This window comes from Mesocricetus auratus, unplaced genomic scaffold (genome assembly GCF_017639785.1).
Source record: "Mesocricetus auratus isolate SY011 unplaced genomic scaffold, BCM_Maur_2.0 Super-Scaffold_100021, whole genome shotgun sequence".
In the NCBI taxonomy this organism is placed as follows: domain Eukaryota; kingdom Metazoa; phylum Chordata; class Mammalia; order Rodentia; family Cricetidae; genus Mesocricetus; species Mesocricetus auratus.
In genome coordinates, this window is record NW_024429202.1 from 10,004,597 (window position 1) to 10,017,643 (window position 13,047).

General features: G+C 44.9%; 1 protein-coding gene across 2 annotated transcripts in view; it reads right to left on the reverse strand.

Annotated features, from left to right (window-relative positions):
• Positions 1–13,047, reverse strand: part of Rcan2 (regulator of calcineurin 2) — a 219,387-nt gene that overhangs the window by 9,808 nt on the left and 196,532 nt on the right. For both annotated transcript variants that reach the window (XM_005072303.4, XM_013115129.3), the window contains 2 exons: positions 11,516–11,689; positions 8,735–8,906 (listed from right to left, as the gene is read on the reverse strand). In XM_005072303.4, the coding sequence (XP_005072360.1) occupies positions 8,735–8,906; positions 11,516–11,689 (346 nt within the window). The remainder of the gene's footprint in view (positions 1–8,734; positions 8,907–11,515; positions 11,690–13,047) is intronic.

Consider the following 13,047-nt stretch of genomic DNA (forward strand, 5'->3'; position numbering starts at 1 on the left):
CTCACCAAGTACAGGGTTGATTTACAGAGGACACTGAGCTGTTAATAATCTCCTGTGTAAAGTCTAGTATACACCCAAGGCAGCTGGGAACACTGTAGTAGGATAGAAGGCCAAGAAACATCTATGGCATCCAACATGGGGCTTGAATATCCACATAGGGCCTGAGAAAGCAGTCTCTCTGGTAGTCCTGGCACTTTTAAGAGATCCTGATATATAGCTAAGCACTTGAGCAGCTAGCACTGGGTCCAAACTCCTGCTTCAGGCCAGACACAACAAATTCACAGAGCTGGGGTGAGCAAATATGGCTCTGAGGGCGGTTCCTACCAACATGGCTCTCAGGCAACTGAGGGAGATGGAGCCGGGCACCAGCATGCCGTAGGCTAAGCAGAGCAGCGATGGGGTAGCCTAGCGGTTTAGGATTTGGCCTATGCAGTCAGAGGAGACTGAAGATGTGGAAAAAAATGCCAGGTCCAGGCCAACAAAGCCTCTCAGCAGGTGCCATGTGTTTAACAATGTACTTAGATGCTAAAGAAAGAGAAAATGGGTACAGTCATAGAAAAAAATAGTTTAAAATTAATAAGATCTTTAAGGGAAGAATAAAGTAATATAAAAAGACTGTCTCATGATGATGGGAAATACACTGGGCATCTGAATCCTGTATAGTACTCTATTGACTTCGTGAGTAGATGATGATGATAGAGGGAATGTAGTTGGAGCACTCCAGATCATCAACACGTTCTCGCTTCTACTTTCATTCTGGGTCTCCTCGTTCCTTGGTCAGTGCTGACTCCCTTTAGGCTGTGACCAGAGCCTCAGGCAAACCCAGTGTGAATTCTCACACCTGTGACTTGGGTCCCTTTCTACTGTCTCTATGGTAACAGACTCACCCATGAACATTGTTCCTCTGTAGCCTGACTATTGTCCTAGCTTTCTCACCCAAGCTGAACACTCTTAGAGCAGGTATCTCTATGTCACAGAAAGCTGGCATGCTCCTTCAATGCAGTAGTATCTCTGCTATTGAGCACTTACTACATCCAGGCACAGGGCTAAGTCGCTAAGAACATCACATAAAAAAGTAATACTTACTATACAGCTCTGTGACATGGTCTTCATCATGACTAATGGGGCAGGAGGGTAAGGAACTTGCTTCAGGTCATAGAGAACATGGAAGACGCAATCTAGATTCTAACACACACCTTGAGTTTTAGTCATTATCCCAAAGCAAGAAGCAAGAGGAGAGTCCAACTTTGTGATGGATATTCTTTTGTTTGGTTATGTTTTGTTTTCGAGATAGGGTTTCTCTGTGTAACATTCCTGGCTGTCCTGGAATTCTGTAGACCAGGCTGGCCTCGAACTCACTGAGATCCACCTGCTTCTACTTCCTGAGTGCTGGGATTAAAGGTGTGCGCCACTACCACCCAGCCATGATGGATATTCTTTACTGTTGGAAAAGACCAGGTACTCTGAGCAGAGGACAGTGAATACTTAGACATCACAGCTTTGGTTAGCTGCCTATTCGCAAAGTTTAAATGTTTTTTAAAACTTTTATGTACTTATTTTGTGTATATGTGTGGATGTACATGTGAACCACAGCGTGTGGGGAAGTCAGAGGACAACTCCCAGAAGTCAGTTCTCTCCTTCCACTATGACCTAGGGATCAAACTCTGATCATCAAGCTTGACATCAAAGACCTTTATCTGCTGAGCCATCTCACTGACCGATTGTCAATATAACATGAGCAGAGAAAGAACTTATTTTTAAGGAGAGGACAGGAATTGTGGAAGCATTTCAAAGAATTCTGGTTGTCTGATTTCTTGGTGTTTGCACAAGTCTATAGGTAATGTCGGTCAACCTGGAGAAGAGCAGTGTGCTCAAGTCCCGGCTGTGTATCACAGCGTCACTATTGCTGTGCATAGGTGAGACGTCTAAGTGGTGCAGGAGTGACTTCCGGACAGAGGCAGGTGTTAAATCAACCAATGACAGGGAACCACCACTCTCCTGGATTGCGAGCATTCTCCCTGTCTGTCCTGCTTCCGAAGATGGAGAAAGACTTAGGGAAATAGCAGAAAGAGGAAGAATTCCCAGGGGATTTACCACAAGAGCTATTCACCTCTCCTAGAGTTTCCTCCTTCATGCTGAACCCTGGTGGCCACTTATCTTCAGTCCCCCCTGAGATCCGTAGTACCCAAGTAACTTCACAGAATGCATCCATAGGCTGAGGGCCTGAATTCATGGCACAAAGAGGGAGGGAAGGAGTACAGATGAAATAAGTTGGGGGTGTTCATGTTGCCACTCAGCAGGACTGAAGATACACCCAATGGCCACGTGCAGAAGAAGGGGCTCTTCTTCATGTATTCCCCTTCAGGGAAAACTCTTGGAGAGGAAACAGAAGCTGATGAGCACCTGCTGGGGGATCAGAGCTCCGCATCTCGTGTCGGGAGCCATGGTTGGAGACCATGCTGACTGGGGGTGGGGGAATGCTGGCTGCTGTGTGCGCAGCTCATGCCTGTGATCAGAGTATAGCCATTTTGAAACGTGAAGTGAATTTCTATGCAATATTCATGCCATACACCCAAAATATAGGTGCTCATTTATTTTTGAAAAGGAATTGTCCTTACCAGTGAATCAGAGCTTGGAATAGATATGTCTTCCTTATGAGTTACGTTAATTAGTGACAGATATTTTCCACTTGACGGTAACTGTGTGCTAAGCAGCGGCTGCAGCAAAGCTTCTTTATTATGACGTGTGTTTTGATAGAGTAGAATTTGGTGGGGGGGGATCTAAATATAGCAGACGTGGGCAACTTGAAACTGAAGTACCATTTAAAACCCTCCTCTGCAGTTAACTAAAATTGATCTCGCTAAGCAGAGCTAAAAATAGCAGGAGGGGAGAAGGGAATAGACAATGTTTTCCTCTCTCCCTGCAGGCCTTCTCAGTGGCAATGAGCATGACCTTCTGCGCCCTCCAGAGAGCAAAACAAAGGCTGGCCCTTCACATCCGCTCAGAGCCTCCTCCTGTTGAGTTGGTGGCATTCTACCTGCCATCACTGCCCACCGCTGTGGATACTCTGTTTTTGCTGGGTTGGGATTTTATTTTTCCTCTCTTTTCTATTACCTTATGAAAAGAATATATCCCTGCCTTGCTTCTAAAATTAGTAATAGCAGATATCATAAAACAAATAGAAATAGATAATTTCAGCTCATTTCCCACCTCCAGGTCAGAAGCCATGTTCCTGTCTCTGGGTCAGAAGCACAGAGAGCCCTCATTTCATAGAGATTGTAATCACCCATGAACGGAGAAGAAGGGAGCAAACTCTGTACGGCAGGCCCCGAATGGCCATTTTTGGTAAAGCAAGGGATGCACCCTCTTAAAAAACAAAACGAAACAAAACAAAGCAAAACAAAAGCCCTGGGGTGTGTGTGCAGTGAATGGTAGTTAATGCAGAAACTCAGAACTGTTCAAATTGTAGAGACTAAATGTGGAGTCATCAGCCACAAGGGACATCAATCATACTTCCTCTCCCAGGATTCGGAGATCAACAGGGAAGAAGGGTAGAAAGATTGCAGGAGATGTGGGAAGGATGGGGTGACGGGTGTCTTCTGCTTATCACACGACCTCTGCCCGCATGAACTCACAGGAGCTGTAACTGACTTCACAAGATCAAGGCAGGCAGCATCCTAGTATGGAGAGGAAAGGGGTTCATGATCCCCCAGCCCCACTGAGGAGGCCATGGACAGCCGGTGGGTTCTGGGGGAAGGTGAGTCTGTTTTCTTTAAGGGCATGGGCCCTGGTAGACCGACTTACAGAAGATGGCCATATATCCATGCTGTGGACAGCCCAAAATGGAACTCTGTGTGTTATTTAAAAAAGGATACAAAGATGGAATAGGTGGGGGGGGGGAGTTCTGGGAAGAGTTATGAAGAGGAGTAGAGGTGAATATGGTCAAAATACTATGTATGAAATTCTCAAAGAATTAATAAAATTATTATATTTAAAAATAACCTGGAACTCGGGTAGTCATCCTTAACATGAAATGAGTTATAATTTGTCACTGAAATGGTTCTGCCAAAGGATTAGAGAAATGAACTTTATGAAATCATTTTTTAATGGTAATGCTGGAAGTCCTTTTGTTATTACAAACATTAATTAACTGCTATCTGACTCAGACTGGCAAAAGCTACAGAGCAACAATTTGCCACTGAAGACACTGTCTCTAAGCAGGCTAATATCCGAGGCATCCATTTATTTATGCACTCAGCCATATAATATTTATTGAGTATCTACCAAGTGCCCGGGAGCTGAGAAGGCCAATGTGAATAAAGCATACACATTTCTTTAAAAAAAATCAGGGAAGAGCCAGAGTTGAACAGCAGAAAATGACCACAAGGAGAAGTGAGCATTTGTGTGTAGCGCCACAAGGAAAACAGCTGGTATGTGTGTGTGTGTGTGTCTGTGTGTGCGTGTGTGTGTGTGTATCTACCATATATCTATCTGTCTGTCTTTCTATCTCTCTACTTGTGTGTGTGTGTGTGTGTGTGTGTGTGTGTGTGTGTATCTACCATATATCTATCTGTTTTTCCTTCTATCTCTCTACTTCGTTATGACACCTTGTTGGAGGATAGGTCAGACATGTAGGTAAGGGGAGGATTTAAGGGGTGTGGAGTCTTGATCCTTCCGTGTTGTGCCTGAAATAGCCTGTGCTGTAGCTGGATGGCCCATCTTAGGCTCACACATTGGTCCACCACTTCTCATTGCAACAGTGTTGGGAGGGGTTTCGGTGAAGATAACTGAGCACCAGTGAATGGATTAATGCCAGTTTCATTTCCATGAGACTTAGACTAGTTACAACAGTGTGGGCTGCTACAGAGGATTCCCCAAACTCATATCCCCTGTGGGTCTGTTTCATTTTAAAGACGGGGTCTCACCACATAGATTGGAATGGATATAGGCCAGGAGTTTGCTATGCAGATGAGGCTAGCTCAAACTCACAGAAATCCACCTGCCTCTGCCTCCCAAACCTTGGGAATACAGGGGCGCTCTCCCACACTCAGCTGCCTGGTGTCCTCTGGGTGACATATGAACCAAGCAGGTGCTGACATTAGGTTCTTGGACTTCCTAGCTTCTAGAACCACTAGCGGAAACAAAACCCTTTCCTTTTATAAATCATCGAATCTTGGGTGTTCTCTTTCAGCAATGGAAAATGATGTTGATGGCCTCTAATATGACCTCTGTGATATTTTCATCCCCATTATTGGACACAAGTCATTTATCCACATGGGACATGGAAGAGGAACAGCCTCAAACTGCTGGCAAGAGATGCAGATAATAATGTCCAAAAAAATCCATTGGGGTGGCAGATGTTCCAAGGACACAATACCAGTTGTCCTTGCAGAGGAAGAAACCCTGGATGTTGGCAATCTTGGGATTTGCTATTGCACAAGGAAGTGAATGGGTCCATCATTGTTCACTCTACACACTGGGTAGGCTTTCTGAAAGGCTGGGGTGGTGTTGAAGATCACCACCAGCTCATGGTTAGAACAGAAGTTACCCATTGTCCAAGCAGAACAGGCCTAAAGTTAGCAATACTCCATAACAGAAGAGCATCTGGCTGAGGGGTGGAGCTTCATGGCCTGGAATCAGAAGAGACTGTAGAATCATCCAGCTGCATCACCCTAGGGAAGCCCATCTGTCTTTCAACAACTCAGTCCCCTACTCTGTGACATGGGATGACTATAGTTCCAGGGCACTTGCAAAATGCTATGTGGTACATTTATAATGAGGCAGGAAGGTGAAGGCATACCCTGTGTTTGAATGCTGTCAATCACTTTTGCTCAGTTCTCACAAGAGCCACCCTCCTTTCCTGACTGTCTGAGGTCATTGCCTCCCTGCCTCTTCTGTGATAGGTTCCTGAAAGTATCCCTGCCGGGTCTACCCCTGCTCCCCGCATCCCTTCTCTTTATCTTTTAGGTCACACATATCCCTGACAATCACTTCCAGACCCTGAACTGCAAACCAGTCTGGCCCTTACCTCCTCTCTGTACCACTTTCTGTTGACATTGACTCCAAATGAAAGTCTATATCCTTGATTAAAAACCAAAAGTGACTAGAATTTTACTGGATTACCAGCTCCAATTATACAGAACACAGAGCAGTTGAGCTGTGATCCCAGTAAATTTTATACCAAGGAGCCACTTTGGTAAAGAGTGAAGACCAGGATGGAATATGGCTCAACGGTTAAGGGCTTGCCATGTAAACATGAGCACCTTGTCTTCAGAACATGTGTGGGCATGATGGTACACAGGTGTAATCCCAGTGCTGGGGAGGTAGAGACAGATGGATCCCCGAGACTCACTGGTCAGTCAGCTTGGTTGCTTGATGAGGTCCAGGTCGAGTGAGATCAGCAAGCAAACAACCAAACCCCAAAGCAGAAAAGGTAGATGGTGCCTGAAGAGCACAGACACACAGATACTCTCTCTCTCTCCTTTCCTACCTCCCTCTCTCTCTCTCCTTTCCTCCCTCCCTCTCTCTCTCTCCTTCTCCCTCCCCCCTCTCTCTCCCCTTCTCCCCCCCTCTCCTTCTCCCTCCCTCCCTCCCTCCCTCTCTCTCTCTCTCTCTCTCTCTCTCTCTCTCTCTCTCACACACACACACACACACACACTCACACACACATACACACTGATGTCAGGGAAGGGTGTATACACAGCCTTGGGATTACCTGGCTGTATTCTTGGCAATTTATGTTCTTACCCTGGGACCCCAGGCTTAAGTCTTGTAAAGTGCAAGTCAGTCAGCCTACAGATGATTCTACAGGAAGATCTATTATCCAACACGTTCATTCCATGCTGTGCCTGTTCAGCCCTGAGCCAAGCTGGCACCCCACAGGGTCCCTTGGGCTGGAGAGGTTCCCTCCTGTGATGGGAAATGGCTTTCCAAGGCTTGACTTGAGCAGACCTGACTTTGTGTATGTCACCATGCTACTGCCCTCACAGCCATGGTCCTCCTTAAGGGGAGACCATGTAGATTCAGGCCTCTACGGAGTGAACCATTTACTCATCAACACCATCATCTTCTTCACCAGCCCATCCTGAACTCCTTCTCACAGCAGCTCTCTGAGGGTGAAATCACGGCCATTTCTTTGTTTTTGTTTGTTTGTTTTGTTTTGTTTGTTTCGAGACAGGGTTTCTCTGTATTGTTTTGGAAGGTGTCCTGGAACTCACTCTGTAGACCAGGCTGGCCTCACACTCACAGAGATCCACCTGCCTCTGCCTCCCGAGTGCTGGGAATAAAGGCATGCGCCACCAACATCTGGCTTAATCATGGCCATTTCTAAGACTTCAGAAACCAAGTAGCTCACTGGTCTACCTGGAGAAGTTTTCTTCTGAGGCAGGCCCCACACTCCACAGGCATTCATTCTCTCACAGAAAATGCTTATTAACTAAATCAAGCCCCAATTTTCATCTGAGAACAAAGTAGGGTGACCAGTTCTCTATAGAAATTTCCTGGTTTAGCACAGAAGGCCCACATCCCTGGAACCTTCCCATCCTTGGCAAACCAGGACCATTGCTCACTCCAATTCCCATGGCTGACAAATGATGATATATACGAGAATCTGGGTATCTGGGATGGGTGACTATAGATCAAACATTTCCATGACTGTAAGAAATACTGGGAAGAGTGCATTGTAAGTTCATTATTCCTAGAATTTGGCATCTGAGTGCCAGTGACTCTTAATCTCAGCTGTAGGTTAGAATCAGGAGATCTCTGAACTTTACCTCTCTTAGGGTGGAGTCAGTCTACTGGGGTTGTATTTTTAAGGTCCCCAGTCACCCTAGAGGAGCCACCAGCACAAAGAGATAAGTTGAGGGCCAGCATTCATCCTTTATTCCTACAGTGCTAGTTGTAGCCCCCCCCCCATCCCAATCACTTCCTCTCCTTGTAGAAGACAAGGAAAAGTCATTTGTGAAGTACAAAGAAACTTCACCAGCTGAAATTGGAGATGGTGTCGCTGCTGGGTGTAAAATCTGAAATAACATCAGACAAGTGCAGAAAGAGATATGTACAAGAATGCTAGCAGCCATCCTCAGAGGAATGAGAAAGTAAAGTGTGGCAGTTATACCTATAACTAGAATGAACAAATAAGCTAAAATGTACTAACATGGGAATAAAGTGAATATATTCTCTCTCTCTCTCTCTCTCTGTATGTATGTATGTATGTATGTATGTATGTATGTATGCATGCATGTATTTTATAATGTATGTATGTGTATGGAGAGAGGCTACTATCTTGCAGGACTTGGAAGTCTTCATTTGGATGAGAAGCATGCCTCATAGCGGAGGATTCCTGGGTGTGTGCTAATGTCTATAACTATAATAAAAACTGATAAGACAGCATGATAGCCTCTTGCCAGCCGAGAGTGTCTTTCTCTGCAGACCTCAGGATGATCAGAGAAATCCCAGCACTGGGTCGGGTCACTGTCTCTGCACTGAAGTCCTGCACTGCAACCCAGAACCAGAGTCTTCTTAGTGCAAGCCTCTGCATTGCTCTACAGAAGGTGCAGAGCTGGGCACTCCGTTCTCATCCATCATCCCTCCCTCCCTCCCAGTATCCAGAGAGCAAGGACTCCATTAGGAATGTAGGTGCGATGGGAAACCTGTGCGTGCAAGCTTGTTCATTTTGCCTGGCAGTTCTAGGTTGCTCACAAATGTCTCGTTTTAAGAAAAGCCAAGAGCTTACCTGGTCCCAGTTTGGCCACGGCATAGAGGAGGTCATAGTTGAGGACCGGCGTGGCGTCGCTGATGGGCTTCCAGCCAACAGGAGGAGACGAAGGGGGCGAGATGAGGAACTGTTTGGCAGGCTGTGGGGGCGCCAAATGTAGTTTGTCTCCATCCGTCTCAGGGGTCTGGACCTTTCAAACAGAGGAGAATGAGAAATGGCTCCTTCCACGCCTTCAGCTGGGCAGGGCTTCACTGATGGTCAGACTTCAGTGGCAATCCCTCCTCACCGCACACCACATGCTCATCATCTGAGTCAGTGCTGGAAACAGTGCTTTCCAGTTTTTGATAAATGCCAGGGTCACCTCGAAGGTTTCCAAAACGTATGCCGAGCCCTACTCCAGCACTATGCTGTGTGCTCTTGTGAGTGTGCTGTGATGTCCTTCCTCAGGCACCGTATCCCTCCCTGACTTTGTTTTCCGTTTGTTTGTTTCAATTGCGCACTGCTGCAACTCTACTGAGCTCCTAAACCAGTGCTTCTCAACCCGTGACTTGCAGCCCCTTTTGGGTGTCGGGTGATCCTTCACAGGGGTCACTTAAGACCATCAGAAATCACAGATGTTTACATTACAATTCATAACAGTAGCAAAACTACAGTTATGAAGTAGCAACGGAAATAATTTTATGGTTGGGAGACATCATAACATGAGGGACTGTATTAAAGGGTCGCACCATTAGGAAGGTTGGGAACCACTGTCCTGATCCTTCCCATTGTCCCAAGGATAACTATACACTCCTTAAATAAAGACTACCCCTGTAGTATCCTACTACCCCTTGATGGTTGTGAAGCTGTGTCTACTTCTGCGGACTTAACCTATTTTGTGACACTGGAACCACAGAGAAGGTGAGCTTTTGTGTCTAGCTTCCTACCACATTTTAAAGGCCCATTACTTTGTGATGGATTATCAATAGTTCTTTATACAGCTGAATAATATTTCTCTGTATGAAAATACCACCATCTCTTTATCCCTTTATCAGTTGAATAACTTTGGGCTGCTCTCACTTTTGACTTATTGTGAACAGTGTTGCTAAGAATATTGCTGCCTAAGTATTTGTTTGAGTTCCCTGTTCTTAGTACCTAGAAGAGTATTGCCAAGTCACACGGTAATTCAATATTATCTTTTAATGGAACCTATTTATCACATACTGCACACACACATACATATACATACATGCACATAGGGTCTTTTTGTTTTGAGACAAGGTCTCACTGTGTAGCTCAGGGTGGCCTTGAATGCAAGGTCTTCCCCCTCCTCAGTCTCTAGCATGCTGGGATTACAGGCATAAATCCTGATCCTGATGCAGGTTTTAATAAATGATGACCTGAGATTTGTCCTAGCTACATGAATTTGTAAGAGATGTAGATTTTTAGCAGGAGTCTGAGGCTGATTCCTGGGATCTTTCCACTGTGCTATGTTTGTGTGGTCCAAAGTTGGAACCCCACTCTCAGATCGTTTGAGAGGTGACTATTGCCTAGTAACGGATGAAGCCTTGATGGAGATAACGGATACTGACTGTCTAGTGTTGTGGACCTCATGAACTACCTATCCTTGTTTAGGATAGTGAGCATTTGGTTTTGCAAAGCATAAAATTAATTTTCGTAGATTTATAACCCTTTGTTGCGATTCTGAATCATTAATAAATCATAGTTTTAGCAGACCATCAAATCTATTGTTTAAATTTTACTCATAACCCTTTCTGGGAAGGTTAGGAGTCACTGTGGTGAGATACTCTCTACTGCAGCTCCTAGCTGGAATTTACCAGAATCCTGGCACTGCTGTGCAGTCTTTCATGTCATCATCACGAAAGCGGTATGGGCTGATGACGTCATCTTTCTATCTTGTAGATGAGGACTCTGAGTCCCAGTGAGCTTCTCTGACTTCTCTTGGTTACAGCTCAGCTTGGCAGCTCTGAGAGTCCAGGTCCTCAGACACAGACACTGCTCAATCTGTGACTCAAGACCTGAGTCATGTCTTCTCTTGTTTTAAAAACTTAACCGGGTGAGAATTTCACACATGTATAAGTGTATTTTGATCATATTTGCCGCCATTCCTCTCCCCTTCCAACCTCATGTTCTTTACGTTTTCATATCCTCTGAGTCTAATTTGTGCTGTCCGTGGGTGTGGGACCATATCCACCTGAACATGGTCAACCTACCAGAGGCCACACCCACAAGGAAACTGCCTCCTCTCCTATCAGCCATCAACTGGAAAAAGCACCTCAGTTGGAGGTGGGGTCCACCACCTTATAGTCCCCCTGCCCCTCCATGCTAGAATGTTGACTGGCTTATCTTGTACAGGTTTTACACAACCAATGACTTTCTTTCTTAGTGAACTAATTATAACAGCAAACCAGTTCATGCACGTGCAGTGCCAGTGGCCAGAAGAAGGCACTGGATCCCCAGGAACTGGAGTTACAGACAGTGCTGAGAATCAAACCCTAGTCCACAGGAAGAGCAGGCAATGCTCTTAATTGCTGAACTATCTCTCCAGGTCCGCATTTACATTTTAATTTATTGATTTTTAAATTAACAACGACTTTCTAAAACTTTATTTTGTGCGCACGAATGTTTTACCCATGTTTACATACAGGCACCGCCTGTGTTCCTGGCGTGCCAAGGGGTCAGAAGATGGCACCAGATGTTTGTGGACCACTGTGTGGCACTAAGAATCAAATCTGCTTCTTCTGCAAAGGCAACGAGTGCTCTAAACCTCTGGGCCAAAACAGCGGGGTGAAAAGTTACCTGTGCGAAGTAGAGTTTTAGCTTCTTCCCTCGGAACTGGGTCTCATGAAGCTCTATCCGTGCGCGGGCAGCAGATTTGGGGTGGCTGAAATTTATTCGGACACGTCGGAAACTCTTAAACAGCTGGAACGTCACACATTCATCATAAGTTCGGAACAGTCCCTCAAATTTTTCCTGATAAAAACAAACAGAGAAAGGAATTTACTGGTCATGGGTCTTGTATGATGCCATGTGACAAAAGCAGGTAAAGTTCCTTAGGAGGCTGTTGAAAACAGAAAGTTGAAACAGAAGGCACAGTGGCCAGACACAGCAGTTCCCTTAGCCTGGGTAGCCATGAGAAAGAGAAGTGACGTTTTCCATACACCTACCCCAGCCTGTAGCCGATTTTGTTGTGGCGTAGAAAAAAAAAATCAACCAACCTTTATTGCATTAAACTGATACCGTTTTGGTTCTTTTAAACCTCCTGCAGCATAGTCAAGATGCCATAATGCAAAGCGTCAATTTAAAAAGTTTGATTTGATTTACAATCTTAATTCAACTGAAAAACACTCACTACATGTTCACTTGGTACAAGGCTTGGTCTCTCCTTAGGTTTTAGAAAGATACAGAGACGGGGGTCATTTTGTTCTGATGTGCGGGTGTCTAAAAATTTAACATGAGAGGTCAACACAGACACAAATAAGAGAACACCCAAAAGAGAGGGGTCAAGAAAGCATAAAAAGTAAAAACCATAGAACTAAACGCATGTGTACATAAGATTAACACCATCTATAGACTTCTTCCTAGCCTTAGAAAAGAACTTACTACTAGAAAGCCAGTGTAGTAAGCACTGTATATTCTTAATAGAGAAATGGGTCTTAAGACAGTCATTTCTTTTATAAAGAGTTTTATAAAGATTTATTTATTTGTTTGTTTATATAGTGTTATGTTAGCATGTCTGCCTGAAGGCCAGAAGAGGGCACCAGATCTCATTATAGATGGTTGTGAATCATCATGTGGTTGCTGGGACCATCATGTGAACTCAGGACCTTTGGAAGACCAACTAGTGTTCTTAACCACTGAGCCATCTCTCCAGCCCAAGAGAGTAATTTCTATAATTAAAAAATCCTGATTTTTAAATTCCAATAGTCAACAGTATTTTGTCATAACAAGTAGAAAAGTAAATGCCTCAACAACTTAACAATGGATTCTCCACAAGTCATAGAAGTATGTGTGTGTGTGTGTGTGTGTGTGTGTGTGTGTGTGTGTGTGTTGTAAGTATGCCAGTGAGTTGTGCACAGGTCAGGACCAGAGGTTGATGCTCAGTGTCTTTCTCAATTCCTCTTCACCTCAGTTTTTGAAGCACAGTCTCTCAGTCAACCAGAGCTCATCATTTTAGCTATGCTGGCTGGGCAATGAGCTCTAGGATCCACTTGCCCCTGTCCTACCCCAAGCCCAGGGGTTATATGGCTGTATGCCACCATCTCTGGCCTTTAATTGAGTGCTAAGGATTCGATAGCAGGTACCTTATTTACTGAGTCATCTCTCTAGCC